At 35.6% G+C, this 18,809-nt stretch overlaps 1 protein-coding gene and 1 pseudogene across 4 annotated transcripts; both read right to left on the bottom strand.

Annotated features, from left to right (window-relative positions):
- Nucleotides 1–6,837: 6,837 nt before the first annotated feature.
- LOC121995215 lies at nucleotides 6,838–8,256 on the bottom strand (annotated as a pseudogene).
- A 4,016-nt stretch (nucleotides 8,257–12,272) lies between these two features.
- LOC121997701 (RNA-binding KH domain-containing protein RCF3-like) lies at nucleotides 12,273–18,067 on the bottom strand. Of its 4 annotated transcripts, none has more exons than XR_006116343.1 (8): nucleotides 17,921–18,067; nucleotides 16,812–17,433; nucleotides 15,929–16,348; nucleotides 15,566–15,823; nucleotides 15,209–15,478; nucleotides 15,012–15,080; nucleotides 12,850–12,919; nucleotides 12,273–12,699 (listed from the first exon to the last, which is right to left on the bottom strand). XR_006116343.1 is itself a non-coding variant. In XM_042552264.1 (8 exons), the coding sequence occupies exons 2-7, from the start codon at nucleotides 17,391–17,393 to the stop codon at nucleotides 12,874–12,876; spliced, it is 1,635 nt and encodes a 544-aa protein (XP_042408198.1). In that variant the 5' UTR covers nucleotides 17,394–17,433; nucleotides 17,921–18,067; the 3' UTR covers nucleotides 12,273–12,699; nucleotides 12,850–12,873. The 4 variants fall into 4 exon arrangements, 2 of the variants coding, with proteins under 2 accessions (XP_042408198.1, XP_042408199.1); XR_006116344.1 differs by having other exon boundaries at nucleotides 12,273–12,694; XM_042552264.1 differs by having other exon boundaries at nucleotides 15,012–15,070.
- Nucleotides 18,068–18,809: the final 742 nt, after the last annotated feature.

Genomic DNA, 18,809 nt, shown 5'->3' with positions numbered 1-18,809 from the left:
ACTAGAAGAAAACACTAAAGTTTTTGCAAGTTTTCTAGTTTGTGTAAATCTTTGAAAATATGAAGTATTTTCTTATAAAACTATTTTCCCATGATAATATATGCCCTAAATAGCGTCTACATAAATTTTCATGATTTTTAGAATTTTAGGAAATTTTTGGGGAGTTTTTGAAATTCACCGCAAGTGAATTTCAGAACTATCAGGCATTCAATCGATCACCCGATGGATTGAAGGGTCTCAATCGATCGGGCGATCGATTGGGAGCAAGCTTCTCACGAAAAGAAGCTTCCTGGATCGATCCACCAATCGATCCAGCCCTCCTGAATCGATCAGTGGATCGATTCAAGTTGGTTCAATCGATTGGGACCCAACTCCAATCGATTGAGGAAGCTGATTTTGGCTGGGAAAGCCTGATTTCAGCATTCCAAACCAAGTTTAGTCTAGGAAACCATTCCTAACCCCTCAAAATACATTTGTATACATAAAAAGGGTGTTTTCATGTTAAAAACAAGGATGGATTGGTTGAGGAAGACTAAATTGAAGTTTATATTGAGGTTTGGTTTCAATATTGAATTTTTGAACCTAAAACTTCTAAATTTGGGTTTCTTAAAGGTTTAGGGATTCCAAGTCATTGTTGGTGCAATGATAGAAGTTCACGACCATGTCTTTAGGGGGAGTTACTCTTTAAGGACATGAAAATTATTTTTCATACACCTTGGAAGGTGATTAACCTTCTTTAGTAAAAATGCTCAAGGTTGAGCATTTGTTTACAATGGAGAGTGTATATCTTCATTGTTTAAGTTAAAAATGCTCAAGGATGGGCATTTGTCTACATTGGGGAAGAATGTAGGGTTAAAGGAAAATGAAAGGTATGAGACTTTCATTATCGGGTTGATCACAACGAGTGAAGTTGTGAACAACGTTGAGTAACTCTTCAAGGGGAGAGTTTGTTTTGATGTGTGCCAATAGAGGGAGAAATGTAGGGTTTAAGTTAGGACTTCATTATCTAAGAGGGAGTTTGCCCTCTTAGGAGGAGAATGAAGAGTTTAACTTATGCCTTCATAACCTAGTGGCATGAAGGAGGTTTAGGCTATGGGATTAACCTAACTTAAAGAAGGTATTGTCAAGCATCAAAAAGGGGGAGATTGTTGGTGCTAGGGGTGAGCAGTCAACCCGTCAAACCGACCAACCCGCTTATATCGACCTGAACCAAACCGAAAAAACAAAATCCGCCGGATATAGGGTCGGATGTAGGGTCATGATATTACATTATTCGATCTAGTAGGGCCGGATAGTTTTTTATCCCAATAACCGAACCAACCCGATCCGTGATCACCCCTACTTGTAGCAACTATTGCCGATAAGTTGTTACACGTTATAGTAGCTACTGCGGATAAGCTGCTACACGTTGTAGTAGCTACTGCCGATAAGTTGTTACACGTTGTAGCAGCTATTGACGATTAGCTACTACAACGTGTAATGAGTAATGTCTATTATCATTTTAAAATATTTTATTTTTTATTATTTTATATTTATATTTTATATTTATATTTTATATTTATATTTTATATTTATATTTTATATTTCATTGGATATAGGGTCGGATATCCAAATAACTGACAACCCGTCGGATATTTAATACATAATAACCGCCGGATATAGGGTCGGATGTAGGGTCATGATATTACATTATCCGATCTAGTAGGGCCGGATAGTTTTTTATCCCAATAACCGAACCAATCCGATCCGCGATCACCCCTAGTTGGTGCAATATTCCCCAGGTCAAGGTTGACCTAGTTTGACTGAGCTTGAATTGGGTCAAGCTCGAGTCTTAATGTTTATGTTTTAATGGTTTGATAATACATGTTGACAATACATGTAGACAACACATGGAGATTGCAGGTGTAATTGTTCATGTGTGGAGATTGTGATGGAGAGTCAAGTAAGTCAAGGTTGACCAGATACTTGACTGAAAAATCCTGGTGAGTGAAGCCAGGTGAAAGACCTAACTTGGAGGTTAGGCAGAAGAGAAGTCCTGGTGAGTGAAGTCAGGCAGAGGAAAATCCTAGTGAGTGAAGCCAGGTGAAAATCCTAGTGAGTGAAGTTAGGTGAAAGACCTGGTGAGTAAAGTCAGGCAGAAGAGAAGTCCTAGTGAGTGAAGCTAGGCAGAAGGGAAGTCCTGGTGAGTGAAGCCAGGCATGGGGAAATCCAGATGGGTCAAGGTTGACCAGACATCTGGTGAAAGTCCAAGTACGTCAAACGGATTGATCGGATACTTGGCACGAGGAAGAAAAGTCCAAGTAGGTCAAAGGGATTGGCCGGATACTTGGCAAGAGGAGAAAAGTATAAGTGGGTCAAAGGGATTGACCAGACACTTGGTGAGAGAGTCCTAACTGGTCAAGGGTGACCGGATGCTAGGTTTTATGTACCAACAAGTCATGGTTGACTGGATGTTGGTTTAGGGGGCTTTGGACTTGATTTTGGGCAAAAACCAAGATCTGGATCGATCAGCCGATCGATTGGATCATGCCCAATCGATTGGCCGATCGATCGAGTGAGTCCCCGCGACAGGCATTATCCCAATCGATCAATGGATCGATTGGGGAGAAGTGTCGCGTGAACAGAGCCCCCTGGATCGATCGGGAGATCGATCCAGAGCTCCCAATCGATCAGTCGATCGATTGGGAGGCGCGATTTCGCGCAATAAGCTCTGGATCGATCGGTCGATCGATCCAAGCTATTCCAAAGAGCACAGAGACACTCTTGATCGATCGATCGATCGATCCAAAGCCTCCCCGATCGATTGGGAGCAATCCAATCGATCGGGATCCGACCGTTGGCATCATATTTAGCTGCAGGTGTTCGATTCCTTCGAGAGAACTTCACGCATACAGCTCCGATCTTCACAGGCGACTCCACAGCTTCTCCACAGAGCTCTCCACGCCAGATCTTGAAGATTCTTGGAAGTTTTGTCCAAGTCAAGAGGCGAAGAAAAGAAGTTAGGGTTAGGGATTTTACTCCACTTCTTGTAAGCTTTTGCTTGTTCTTTATTGCCCTTTTCTTTCTTCTTGTATTGAGAGTCTTGTAGGGCTTCTCCGCCTTCGGTAGTTACTATAAAGGAGTGTTTTATTAGTGGAGGGTGTGTACGTGTGTGGATCCTTGGATTAGTCACCTCTTGTGAGGTGGATACCAAGTAAATCCTTAAGTGTTAGCGTTGTATGTTTTTGTTTCTTGTATTTCTACTACACACCATCAAAGAAACAAGCAACGAAGAACACGAAGCGTGCGACGAGCTATTCACCCCCCCCCTCTAGCTACATTTTGGTCCCAACACTTATTTCATCATTTTCATACACATCTTCTCTACTCTTAATCTCAATTTTGTATTCTCTACATGCTTTCGTTTCCAATTTTCAATTACAATGGAAGGAGGCCGCGAAGGTGCGTCATCTCGAGCTCGGAAGGGAAAGGAAATAATGAATCCGCAGGAAGAGGACCCCACATTCAATCCACCGATGATGAGATTGAGCATTTTCCAAATCCGACATCCGAAACACAAGGAAGTATCGATGCAATTACTTCTAAGGTTCGACAACTTTCTCCTCTAAAGTCTTCTATTTTCACTAAACTTTTTGAGAAGGTCACTCTTCCGTCGGGAGAAATGCGTGCAAAATGTAAGCACTGCAATGCTTCCTACCAATTCTAAGCTGGCGGCGGCTATGGGTCGTTGAAACGACATGTAGAAACGAAGCACCCAATAGAATTTGGACTCGACCGTTCTCAAACACAATTATCAAGATTTCTTCAACTAGCGATAATACGGATTCCGGTTTATTTTTATATTCAGATAATAAATTAAAAGAATCGTTAGCTAAATTTGTTTCCGTAGAACATCTTTCTTTTAGTTTTGGATCTAAATGCACATTTGAAGATTTTTGTAAAGAATCTCTTAATCCATGTGCTAAACGTGTTCTTAGAACTACACTTACTCGTACACTTAAAAAATTAGTAAAACAAGGAAAAAAGAATTTAATTGATGAATTTAGTAAATTAGATAATAAAGTTTCTTTATGTTCTGATATTTGGAGTGATCATTGGCAAACACATTCGTATATGGGTGTGACTTGCCATTGGATCGATAACTCTTGGAACCTCCAAAAAAGATTGTCAGCTTATAGAGTTTTGTATTATGTTTAATTTTAGAAGAATATGACTTAACTCAGAAAATATTTTCAATATCATTAGATAATGCTAGTTCCAATACCGCTTGTATAAATGATCTAAAATTTGTTTGTCAACCTATTATCAGCGGTTTATTTTTTCATATTCGTTGTGTATACCATGTTTTAAATTTATGTGTTCAAGATAGTTTAAAAATTTTAGAAAGTTATATTAAACCAATTAGAATTGTAATTTCTTATTTATGGTCTCATCTATCTATAATGAAACAATGAAGTAGGTTTTGTAAAATTAATGGAATGAGACCTAAAAAATTTCCACATGATGTACCAACATATTGGAATTCAGCATACCAATTATTACAACATTCATTTAAATATAAAGAATTATTAAGTTTGTTTTTTACACAAAATACTAATACTAATATATATTTATTTTCACAATAATTGAATATTTGTAGTAGTATTTGTGAAATTTTAAAAGTATTTAATGATGCAACTGAACAACTTTCCGATGTTTATTATTCCACTGCTCAATTAGTTTTAGAAAATTTTTCTAATATAGTATTAGTTTTAAATGAACATATTAATAATGAATCTTTATCTCTTTACATCTTAGCTATGAAAGCTAAATGGGACAATATTTTTATTTTATTCCTGAAATTTATTTAATTGTATTTGCTTTAGATCCTAGATTTAAATTAGAAGTTTTACAAGAAATGTTAACTTTATATTATGACGCTTTAATTCCAATTAAAGATTTTTTCTTCTCCTGATCCAGTTAATATTATATATAATGTTAGAATTTATTTATATAATATTTATAATCAATATTATGCAAAATATAGAACGCAAATTAATATTTCGGAAATACAACAAACTACTAGTAGTAATTTAAAACTTACAAAAACACAACTTTTATTAAAAGAATGGACAAAACGTCCACGAGGATCCTTGAGTTCCACACAGGAACTTGAGAATTATTTTACGACTTCTTTTGATTTTAATGAAGCGGACAGTGAAAATTTCGATATCTTAAAGTGGTGGTCACAGAAGGCTTAAAGCTTTCCCGTCCTCTCCGTGATCGCCAAAAGAAATTTTAGCTTGTCCAGTGTCAACTGTTGCCGTGGAGCAGACGTTCAATGCCGGTAGTAACATATTAGATGAACGACGATCAACTTTATCTCCCGACTCATTAGAAGCCCAAGCATTACTAGACGATTGGACCAGAATGGAGAAAAGAATCCAAGGAATGCAACTTTCAAATGACGAAATTGAAGATTTTGATACTAAAGGAATGAATATGACAAGAATGAGAAATGAAAGTGAGTGAAAATGTAAAAGAACTACGTGGACTTTGATTCCCCTAAGGGGATACATAGGCAACTTAAATAAGTGCAAGTCCTTTTTTCCAATAAATTTTAATTTATAATTTGTAATTTGTAATGTTTAATTTTTATTTTTTATTTTTTATTTTTTTTAACATAATAATCTTGAACCGTGACGAACCGTGAACCGAACCGTGAATCGAATCGTGAACCGGCGATTCCGAACCGTGAACCGTAACCGTCTTGGGTGGCTAAGGTTAAGGGTCGACCTGCCTGGAACCGTCGAACCAACGGTTCTGAACCGTTAGTTCCGAACCATGGTAAGGTCTAGGTTCATCAACCAATTTTTGTCGGAATCGGTTGATAAACATAGAAACCTTGAAATGACATAACTATAGTCACAATATATTGAGAGCAGTGATTTTTTTTTAAACTATGGCCAAATGAACCTAAATAAAATCAAGTTAGGTTCATTCAGCTAAAATAAATTGATGGATCTAGAAAGCTCGGAATGAAGTGAAATCAGATCCTATGAGTTCTTATAGTTGTTATGATTATATCGATTCTCTCAAACATCAATTTGACCAAATATATTAAAAATAGTGATTTTTTTGAACATGAATTAATTTTTTAAATATATTCATATTTAAAAAATCACTACTCTTAATAAATTGGGTCAAATTAATATTTGATAATATTTTTTCAATCAGGAGAACTAGACGAGCACATAGGAACCAGTTTTGTGTCATTAAAATCTCTAAGTTCATCAGCCGATAAATCGGCTGATGGACATAGAGACCTCGAAATGACATGAAATTAGTTTCTATGTTTTCATCTAGTTATCCCAATTATAAAAATACTATCAAACATCAATTTTGCCGAATATATTGAAAGTAGTAATTTTTTAAATATGAATTAATTTTTCGAATATATTCGTATTTAAAAAAATCACTGCTCTCAATATATCAGGTCAAATTAATGTTTGATAGTATTTTTACAATAAGGAGAATTAGATGAACACATAGGAAATGATTTCATGTCATTTCAAGGTCTCTACCTCCATCAGCTGATTTTGTCCGAAACTGGCTGATGAATTTTTTCAAACACATAAAAGGAAATCAATTCAACAGGAAAATTTTTCTAGTCGAATTGATTTGAGGATAAGGGTAAAACGAGAAGTGGGTATATGATTTGGTAATTTTGAAATAATGATACATGATTTAGGTATTTTGAAAACTTATTTACTAGGTTTGATAAAAAGCTGAAAAAACAAACAAATCGGACTAGTCGATTCAATCCATTGGTTTTTTGCTCAAATGAAATTTGCTTCATCAAATTGAGGTAATTAAGTCACTAGACATGTCATTGAGTTTGAATTCAAATATTCTCAACAGAGGACTTCTTTTAGCGCCAACTTCAACCATCAACATGCCACTAGCTACATTCACTTGCCTGCAATTGTTCCTGATCTCCCCGTTGCTCCCCGTGAGAACACCGATGCTCCCTATCTTGATCATCGCTTCGAGAAAGCTCTCAAAAAAGGCAGTTTGATTAGTGGCAAAGTCGTTGATGATGGGGGCAGTAGATGCATTGGTGGAGGCGGCAGAGAGCAAGTCTTGGTCAGTTTGAAGCAGCCCCCTCAAGCATTGTAAATTGGTGTAGTATTTGTTATCAAAGGCATCAGGGGTGGAGACATCGAGGTCATTGAGGACGCTGGTATTTCCACCTTGCGGGCAACTCTACTACAATGAGGAGAGGTATGTGGTGTTCCATAATGGATCTGGGTTGCTTGTGTTACTGAAATTGTAGAGTCGTTGGTTGAAGGCCTGACATTGTGCGCACCCAAAGGCGTGGGCTCCTACAATTTACAATTTATTTAAAATTAAAGTTGATATTCATGTATGTATGTATGTATACATTGTCATAACTTAAAGAGGGTCGTTCAATTACCTAAGAAGGCGATTAAATCGGTGACGTGAAGGTTGACAACCACAAACTTTTGTTGGAGGATAGTGACATTGTTGAAGGGAGAAGGGAGGTTATTTGCGACGGTTAAATTGGTTATAGTTCCATCTCTTCTTCCATGTAAGACATTGCACATGGGCTCACCTGCCTTTAAGTTTTAGCAGGTTTTCAAAATTTTGATCACATAATTAATTAATCAATGAAAATGAAATGTGAATTTGGCACTTTAAGCTCTTGAGAATTTCAATACTTTTATTAAATGATAGTATTATAATTAGTTCTTACTAAGTTCACTGAAGCTTAAGGTGCGATAGCTAAAATGTGAGAGCAAGATACAATACCAGAGTAGTTGTTTTCCACGACGACTTCAATGTTGTCTATGACATTGAAACCCCGCATAGAGTTGTAGTTCGGGGTAGCGTCCATCTCTATTACGATTGTGCTACTATTATCCAACAATATTGATCCATCACAGTCCTACAATCATCATAGTGATTAAATTCAGATTTAATGTTCATTCTGAGTATGCATGGAAGCTAGTTAAGAGAAGGCAGAGCAACATACGTTGGCGAAGCAATCATGGAAGAAGAGGTGAGTGAGGCTTGCGATGATGCGTGGTCATCCAAGCTCTGTGCCTATCTTACATGGTCACACACGGTAGTCGACACGTTAGGACAAGTGCTATCATAGAACGCCATGATTAATTGAGCCTCACACTTATAGACATGGAAGACGGTAGCGAAGACTAACAACAACAACATTGGATTATGTAGAGAGGAAGCCATGGTTCACTAAGTTCATGTTAGGATCGGAGCGCAGCAGAAGACAGATAATGAATCATGAATCTTTTCGTGGTACATATAATTTTACACAAAAATAATATAAAAGTATACCTCAAATCCTCGATAAGCTTAAATGATATTGCAGACAGATAAAAGTCCACGTGTGACTCCTCTAAAGGTATCCACACATACTAGATCACGAACTTGATACGATCCATTAGTTGTTAGCCTCTTGGATCAACAAAGCCTTAGAAGCACTACGATCTCTTCCGAACGAAGAAGTTGATGAAGGGGAAATGGAGAGAAGGAATACTACTCTTGAATCTTTCTGAGGATGGTTACTTATAGCCTCCAAGGAATACGAAGAATTAAGTTCTCGATAAATTCATCATTTATGATCTTCATTAATTAGGAAGATGAAGAGTTATAACCTCCATAAATTCTTCATTTATGATCTTTATTATGATTACTCTTCAATTTCTCCATTAATTATCATTATGATGACTCTTCGAATTCTCCATTAATCATCATGATTATGACTATTCGAATTCTCTCTTCTTTGTATCAAATAATTCCATATTTGATTTTAAACTCGACTAGCTTCCGATGCCATTGCTCATGTCTATATACTATGTGTGCAACCTTCTAGGTTTTATACACGAATGTAGTGTAAATCCATACACAGACTAAGGTAACCGTCTAGCAACAATTTTTAGCCACCCAACGCGATAAAATTAATATCAATCATAAACTATAAACCACCATAAATCGATTACTGTGTAATTCAATCTCTTCATCTAAACCTACATCTCAATTAATTCGATACATTATGCATCATTATCAAATTAATTGTTTTACTTGATTTCCAAGATATAATAGACTCCTCTTGAATGATAAATCACTTCTCCCATAGTCATTGATTTCGAGTCACTAATATCTCTATCAAGCGGCTAGGATGTCAACTCCTAATCCAAGAGAGCGATGAATCTTCTATTAACTCAACACTATTCTCTCTACGCTTTGTCATACACCCAACTACCGTATTAATCATAATATGATTAAAGACTACTTTTAACAACGTCAAAGCACATAACTCCATGCATAGAATAAATGAATGTTTCAAGTCAAAAGATCAGTTACACTTGTTCATAAGAGGAATAACCAATGATACTTAATATGTGGTCTCCTCTTGAGCGAATCGTGTCCAGTGTACCTCTAAACTCAAGGCACCGCCAAGTACAACTTGAATATCCATCTCTCGGTCTATCTCGAACTAGTCATACTCAACGTTGATCTAGATATCCATGTCCCCCTCTAGATATCTATCCGATAAAAGACTATTTTCATATTAATATATCCATTAATATGTGAAACTTTATCATTAATCATATACGTATAAAAAAAATAAATAATTAATGATAAATTTTTTATATTTATTAAATAATTATTCATAAAATATATAAAAAATATACACATAAATACACAATAACATGTAACAGTTAAGCTTAAGTACATCTAGACGCTTTATGTTTTTTTATAATAAAGTAAAGCAAAAAAGGATGATGGATAACTTGGTTTACAAGCATAGGAAAGTTTTCCATTAACTTTTCTTTTTGAATTAAGAAACGAGATGTGTGAAAGAGAGATGATGCGAGGCGAGAAAAGAGGGAGGCCCAATGGTAATGAAAATATAGTAATCCTACATGAATAATAAAATGATTAGGTTCCCACGTCTTTAGAAAAGTTGCGAGGGATTAGGTGAATTGTAACGTGCTTTTGCTAGACCACGACTGAATTTTGCATGTGATAAGTAACTTCTTTTTTATTTATTTTTTTTGTTTGCTGCGGCGAAATATGGCGCGAACTAATGCGTGACAGCGTGAGAAATGGTCCCAAGCAATGAGATGGACATCATTGTCAATTCGCATTACAAACATTTAAAACGTAATTACGGTGCTATTTTGTCGTGTCTTGTCTATGTAATAAGTAACATAACAATCTATGATATATTCGAGTAATTGCTCACCGTATGAAACGTAAGATAACAAGGGGAAATCAACAAAATAATTAAGATTGATGGATAAAAAAATTTCAATAAATAAATGTTTTAAGAATTCAAAGGGGGCATCAATGAAGTTCTCATGAATATCATTAAGAATAACTAAAGGCGGTCTTTTTAGTCTTTTGTGATTGTTAAGCGATGCGATTTGGAATGCCATAATTAAGATCGATGTATTGGGGCCTATGGGATAAAAAAAAAGTATACATAGAATATAATGTAAACTAATGTTAAAGAGTAATCATGTGTGTCTTCATGTGAAGATGTACAAATTCACAAATCATATAGATAAGAGTTGATGCATGAATTAAATCTCTGAGCCGGTTGCAATTTGCCCTAACATCTTGGGACAAGTCCTTTATAGAATATTGAATTTGATTCAACCTCACAACTAACAATGACATGAAAGACAAGGATGAGGCCTACAATGGGATTTCTTTAAGCATAAATGAGTATAGAGCCAATACAATGACATTTCTTTATGCATATTAGTCCATTTATATATATGTACACAAATGAGTAAAGGGCCAATACAATATGACATTTCTGTATGCGTATTAATCCTTTTATATATAAGTAGATAAATGAGAAAAGGGCCAATGGCGACGAAAATTTGGTTCGTTAAGGATTAGGTTCTAAAGGCGACGACAACCATCAATTATAAATGCGAACATGGCAATTATAGTAAAAAATATAAAAGAAATGGTGATATCCTAATTGCAAGTGTATGACTCTTTTGCTAAGCTAAAAAAGGATGGCTTATCAGCACGTAATTCGTCATTACCATCTTCGTAACACTGTTGACTTAATTAAAATGACAATAAAATTGTCAGATTAACTTGAATTCGTTGGAACTGTGTTTTATGTTCAAGCAAAATTTTTTTTAAAACAAATACAAGAATTTATATTTTAGTATTACTTTCCAGCCTCAGCTTGCTCTGAAACTTCAGAAAAGTATCGAGTCTTGAATATCATAACCACATTTTCAAAAAGAAAAGAAAAAAAAAGAGATTCAAGTATTTTTTTTTTCTATACTAGCAATTTATTGAAATGCCCCTAAAGCCCATGGATGACTATTTTCTAGCAGGTTGCAACAATGTTAAGCCATCCTATCATTATTATTATGTGAATTCAAACCTCTGGACAAAAAAGTTCCAGATTTAACTACCACTAAATCAAATAATAACTTAGTTTATGTAACAATTTCAAAGAGAAAAGGAGAAGACAGATTAATTCCCACACTACAAAAAATTGTTTACAAAACTATCAAATGAATTAGACAAAGTAAAAGAAAGATTACATCTATTTCAATGATACAACAACATCTAAATGATACAACAGTCTGTCAATACCGAGACACACGGTCAGAAGTTGAAATTATTGTAACAGCTAAATAAAAATGCCACAGTATGATCAGATTGAAATATCCTAGTCTCCAAAATATATTAACTAACGCAATCCAGATCGATGTAACAAAACAAATAAGTGCATTATTGGTTAAATAAATTAGATTTAATATGAGTTATAAAGACATTGGCTAAAATCTTGAAACAGCAAACACAATACCAAAATATAAGACAGAAGAGAACCATAAGCTCAATGAATGAATCAAATCAAAATAAAGAAAATAACAAGAATAATTGTGTTCCAAGATTAAGAAAAGGATGGTCCAGTCGAACAGGTAATTGATCTGATTAACTGTGATTTAAGATATCTACATAAGCTTTCAGACTCATTAGGAAAGACTCTTACATAGGCAGTTCTATATCTCTATGAACCTACATGGAGAAGCACGGCCCCGCATGTTGACGTATAGATGTTTCCAAGAGCCGATCAATATAAGTAATTTTTTTACCGAAATGGAAAAAAAAAGAGGTCAAAAAAACAAGTGATTGAAGTACAGAAAAACCTATAGTTCATGTCTGGCGATATCACTAATAGAGGGAGGACACCACAAACAGAGAGGCAAGATAACAATCTAATTGCACAGAATAAATGCTCACAGACCATATGGTAGCAGCGGAAGTAAATCTAAACGTTGTAATAGGACATCAATAAGGTACAGATCAGTAGGAACCTTCGACAAAGGTTTCAATAAGAAATAATATCTAAAATATAGGCACGCTAGTCAGTGATCACCAACAGAGGACAGTCAAGGTTCAAAATACAAACAGCTGAATAATCCTTAAACAAAGCTTGATTGGGAAGCTTGAAGCTTAGGTCCATGGTTATGCAGTAATGTTCTGGTATAAAGCAAGGGGCAGGTAGGAGATAAATGGTAACATCATTTTATGTGGGAGATAAACATCTCAGACTTGTTCATCTGGTCGTCTGGTTTAGGCTTGAGGCTTCATATATAGGCTGGCTCCAGGCTTCTCAGACCTAAACTGTTTTAATAGGAGAGCAAGGCAACAAAGGTGAAAAAGATTAGCTGCATTAGAAGTCTAATATAGGTTTTTAGGGTCATGAAGCTACAAAGCTTCCAAAAGTATGTTGGATACCATTTCATGCATTCAGAATCAAAAAGGATGTTCTACCTGTTGGTCCTACTCACTGAGGTTTTAATAATCATGATGTTTCCCATGGGATCTGTTGGGACCAGATAACCTGGTAAAGCATGCTAATGATTAAGGCAACAAAAACAATTTTCTTTGGATAATATGAAAAGCTGCACAGATACTGAGCACTTGCAATTTGTCAGTAATGAGCACGCTAAAGAAAATAGGCTAACTAAATCATCTTTAAGATGGAGTTAAAATCATGGCCACAAAGAGGTCGAGAACTTATCAGAAGTGGATTGCATAACTAGCAAATATTGAATGTCATGTGCAATTGTTTAAACACCATTGGTGATTAATGTGCAAGGTATAATGAAAAATGATAATCAGAAGAGCATTGGATAACTAGCAATTGATTCTCAAGTTTATTAACGTGAGAGTTTTGTAGGTAAAAGAAATACATGCACAATAATGGAAGGCATATGAAACTAAGTATCAGAACAAGGACTCAGACCTGAAAATCATATGGAAATACTATTTAATTGGCAAAATGACAACTGTTGAGATGTAACCTACCCTTATGCTTAGTGCAAGCTTTGAGGAGACTTACACTATTATATAGATAAAATCAACGTTGCCTACCATCAGATAATAAGTACAGCATGAACTGGTGGAAGAATCCAAAAATGATGAGCTGAATCTAAGTACTGCCAAATTTTCGAGTTCATTGTTTACCTTCTTCACAATAGCTAAAGTTTTACTTGTTTTTCTACCAAAGACCTACTGCCATAGCATAATGATATGTGTTACTTTGGCATATTGTTGAGTGTCGGATGCCAACTAAACTCACAATTCTAGTATAACAAGGCATGGTGCCATTTACCAAGTGTTATCCATGGTCTCCCCTCTTCCATCCATAGTACATTACTTTCTCTGCTAACCAAATGTTTCAAGATTCTGATCATTTATTGACATTTAAACACTACTAGGCAACTCTCAGTGAACTTTCTCAATTAATTGTAATAGAATATTCTGAAACTTAATCTATTAGATTCACACATTGTTGGCTCTCATAATTACAAATTCATTTTTCGTTACAATACCGAAATGTCAAATAATCATTGCAAATACCATGGCCAAAAGTTAGGATTCCGATTTGAATCGTCTCTTTTCTCAATTGATTGCTGCAGAAGAGTCTGAAGCTTCCCATAATTGGAGCCCTTTACATACTAATAAGTTATTTGTGATGACCATGTCACATCTCCACATTACAATTGTCAACTAATTTATCAAGCAATCATCTCTCTATTGCAAAGAAAACAAATTTGACTAAAACTACCCATTCTTAGAATAAAACCCCACAGCCTAGAAACTGCATACAGAAGACAAAAGACAATAGATTGCCTTGTACTGGAGTAAGGCAGCAGGTGGCATACACACAACTGCCAATATTCTGGCGATTTATGTTGGCCTTTATCTAAACCAGCACATGCTAATGGTATGAGATTTCAAACGGGATAAAAAGTGCAAAGCCACCATATTCTCTTATAAAATGTAAAACATAGTAAAAAAAAACAGATAGAGTTTAAGTTTGACTAGGAAATTGTACATGACCTTGCATTTTTATTTTTTTTTCTCTTCGTGCTAGATACAGAATTTAACTGCCACATTAGAGTTCTGATATTGCTTTCTACATTTCCTCTCTATTTTCTTCCTGGGCTACCAATATAACTCTAGGACAATAAGCAATCTACCTTACTTCAATACAATAGTACACAACCTTTTCTTCCTTAGCTTTTGTAAGCTCCACAAATATTTCAAAAGCAAAAAAAACTTATGATGACCCCCATTCTACAGTCGAGTTCTAGCAAAAACCATTAATCCATGACTGTTATAAATAACAATCTAAGACACCCAGAAATTCTTATTTTTTCCAACATTCAGAACATCCATGACCTTATCCGCAGATCATCAAATTTTTACTCATCTAAATGATAACTCCAAAATTACTGATTGCTACAGTCCAAACTAAATTAGTTGGGGTAATACTAAAAAAGGTGTTTTAGGTTTTCAATGATCCTGAATGGACATATTCTAATAATCTCTATAAACCTCCAACCATAAGGTTCCTTGCAAAGCATTAATGACAAACATTTAAAAACTGTGAATGAAATAAGAAAAAAAAACAAATAAACTGTTACCCAATGTTTCCATAACGTGAAGAGTATCCATCATATGAACTATAATTGCTACCACCACCCTGAAGGTAGCTACAAATCATTAGTGGAATTTCAGAAAGCTAACATGCAGATTGACCAAACAAAACATGAATAGAATATAGATAGAGATAATTATTATAAATTAAGGTATCCAGATATTTGAAGTGGGAAAAACATACTTGTGAACTGCTATAGCCTGCATAAGTATCAGACGGTAGCAAATTACGGGAAGTACCATATCCACCAGAATATGAAAATCCATGACCATGTGATTTACTATCCCTGCCTCCATGATATTTTGGACCATCAGAAGCATCAACTGGAAAACGATGGTGAGGAGCAGAAGAACCATGTGCAGCTGATGTACTATCCCTTTCAAATAAATTGGCTTTTAGACGAGTTGTCACATGGACAAGTGCATCTCTTGCAATGTCAATCTCTCCACTAATCTGTATAAAACCAGTATAATGGCACATAACAGAATGTGCAGAAATTACGAAAAACACGTGGGGAAATAAAAAATAATAATAGCTTACCTGAACCATCTCATCATCTTCAGAAGCAACTTTCGGAACATTTTCTTTTGAAAGCACACGTATGTTGGCTCTTGTAGCCCTCCTCATCTCAGAAATGATTGATCCAGCTTTACCAATCAGGCAACCAATCTGCAAAGTGGATACCAGAAGGCGGGTGGTATATGAAAATTCACCTGATTCTTTTTCACTTTTTTCACTACAACGCGGCTGCAAGCGAACTGCAGCATCTATTGTGAGAGAGATTGGATCATCGAAGAACTAAAATACAAATATCAGGAGAGAACTAATAAGCATAAGGAAAAAAATAACTATATGAGAATACACAAACAAGCTAGGGCATGCATGCAAAAAAAGTTGTTGGACCTCTTTAGCAGAAATTGTGATTATGCAGTCATCTTCAACAGAGTTACTATCTACTTTAATAGAAGCTCCAGATTCCTGCCTTATTTGGTTAATGATCACACCATTCTTTCCTATTACACTTCCAATGTTTGCAGCAGGACAGAGAAGACGTAAGCTGAACTCCTTTGCAGCACCTTCATCTCTTGAAGGTGGGTAAAGCCAATCTACAGGTGCTTCTCCTTTATAACCTCTATAAGAACCTACCAAGGGGCCAATACCAATTAATGGGCCAGCATTGCTTGAGACTCCAAACTGACTAGCACCAGGGAACACTGATGGTGAACTGGCAAATAGAAGGTGGTGCGAACGAGATGGATTATCATGGAGACGTGATGAAACTTGAAGAAGAGCCTTCTTCACAACTGATGCTTCTCCACTGATCTGTTTCCAAACAAGATAAAGTACATAAGCTTAAACTTAACTCAAATTCATCATACATACTGGCTCACAGCTTTTTATGTGCTTTAATCAAGGAGGAGAACAAATAACCTATGTAACCGATTATTAAAAAAATACTATTGCATCACACAGGCATGGAGAAAACATTTATAAGAGGACTCGACAATGCTGAAAAGCATCCAAAGTTGGTTTATAAATATAGCATTTGAGGATGGCAGTGGCATACGGAAACCAGTACACAATTGACAAATGAACATCTACTGCTGACCACCATGATAAATAAAAAGCTCCCTGAAAAACAGAACTATATAACACATAGGAAAGCTCTATGATTAAGAAACAAGAGTATCCTAATCATCATTCTTACCTAAAGTGGATAGTACATCTTAGGCAACCATGTCATGATTAAATGCTTACAGTTGAAATGATAGGCTGATTTGAATACCTGGAGTAGCTCATCACCACTAATGGCACAAGCTGGGAGGCGATCATTCTTAAGAATGCGGACTTGAGCACCAGTATCGCTACGAATTCCTTGAATGATTTGTCCTCCTTTCCCAATGATACTACCAATCTGATCAGAAGGCACAAGAAGTCGAGCAGTAACTTGAGGACTATCTCCATCACTATCTTCTTCGGCCACTACCTCATCAGTAACAAGTCGCTCATGGACCTTGAATAGAGCATCTTGAGCAGGACACATTTTGTCATCACTATCTTCAAATATATTGGTTTCCTCCCTTGTGCTAAAAATGGCAATGACACGCTCATCACAACCACGTACAGTCTCCCCAATTCTAATCTTAGCTTGTGTATCAGATCTCAGTTGCTTCACAATCTCGCCACCTCTCCCAATGATGCTTCCTATTTTCTTTCCTGGACATAAATAACGGAAAACAGTATCCTCATGCCCAGGAATGTAGGTGTCTCTTTCATCACCGGGATTTCTTCTCTTGCTTCCTCCATTTTCAGAATGATCAGAGTGAGAGTAAGATCTTTTCCCATTATTGTTTCTGCGTCCAGCCATTGCTTTTAAATTGAGTTTTTATCTTCTAGGAAAAGTGTCACTGTAAAATAACCTCATATCAAATAACATGAAAGTGCCGCGAATCTAATGGAAAAAATGGGTAATGGAAATTTTTTGCATACAAAATGTCAGAAAGCCGGAGAAGGTGCGGATAGATAGTAAAATTTAATCCAATCTCATATAGACAACAAGCTACGAAAATAGCAGCGGCAAGGGGATCAATTTAATTGCTGCAAATAAGTTACTAAATTAACCCAATATCTTGACGAACAGAACTATCACAGAAGAAATATTCATCTTTCCTGGCAGACCAACTGAGATCAATTAGCCAATCAATCAATACTAACGGCGCATGCAAAAAGCCTCAATAATCACCTTTGTCACCAACATAAAAATCCCTAGATTCAACACCGAAGTGATTCGAATTTGTGCGAAAGAATGACAAAAAAGAGATCACGAGGATATCAAAGAATGAAAGCATCTTATAAAATTAGGGAGGAAATTTGAGAGAGAGAGAGGATCCGTACCCCAAGATCTTGCTTGGCTCTGAGGAAATCCTTGGGCACTGCGGAAACCCTAGCGCGTGGCGGACGATTCCTTTAACTGAAGCAGACCTCGTTTATTTATAACGAAAGAGCGGGCCCGTAAATCTCCCATTAACTGCTGTTCTCGAAAATTAGCCGAGACACCAAACGCGGAGCTATCCTATAACTGCTTGAAGAATAGCAGCAAGCAGAAGGGGTCCACATTTTCCGCAATAATGTCATTGAAAATCCTGTTTGCTGCATCAGAAAAGAGATGAAAATTGAAATTCGGTTTCGATGTGCGGATTCAATCATGTACATCATACAAAGTAATGCGTGCAATTCCATTAAGAGATCGTTGACGCTGGCAGGTGTATCGACAAAACTATCAATAAAATTATGGGCATCTCCGATGGAAGGTCGTCAGTTTATAAAATTAAAAAAGTTTAGTAAAAAAGTTTGAATGACGGTAAAGGTGAGGTTTGAAGTTTAGTTTAAGAATAGTAATAAAAATTTAAATCTGTTTATCTCTTGAAATGGAATTCATAATTAATGATACAGTAATATTGTATTGTGATTTATTTAGTTTAGATTTTTTTTCTATAATTCCTGGTCCGTTTAAAAATCTAAAATACATCAATTCCGTAAGTAAATTATAATTTTTTAGTATTTTTTATCTTATAAATGTATTTAATGAGGGTTTTCTGATCTCTGAAAAAGGAAAAAATTCTTATTAAATATATTTATAATGTAAAAAATACTTTAAAAATCATAATTTAGGTATAAAATTGAGGCATTTTAAATATTCTTTTTTTTTTAATAAATTCAATAAAAAAATAGCATCTGATGTGTATAGAAACCAAGAGAGGATATAGATCAGGAGATCTGAACT

This window comes from Zingiber officinale, chromosome 6A (genome assembly GCF_018446385.1).
Source record: "Zingiber officinale cultivar Zhangliang chromosome 6A, Zo_v1.1, whole genome shotgun sequence".
Taxonomy (NCBI): Eukaryota; Viridiplantae; Streptophyta; class Magnoliopsida; order Zingiberales; family Zingiberaceae; genus Zingiber; species Zingiber officinale.
The sequence above is the reverse complement of the archived record's forward strand: the minus strand, read 5'-3'. Positions and strand labels throughout refer to the sequence as shown.

Excerpts from the sequence above, each read along its gene's own strand:
- LOC121997701 (XM_042552264.1), bottom strand. The coding sequence starts at position 17,393 with ATGGCTGGACGCAGAAACAATAATGGGAAAAGATCTTACTCTCACTCT. Across the intron at positions 16,349-16,811 it reads GTGGTGATGAGCTACTCCAG|ATCAGTGGAGAAGCATCAGT; the intron begins GTATTCAAATCA and ends GTTTGGAAACAG. Across the intron at positions 15,479-15,565 it reads AAGATGATGAGATGGTTCAG|ATTAGTGGAGAGATTGACAT; the intron begins GTAAGCTATTAT and ends GGTTTTATACAG.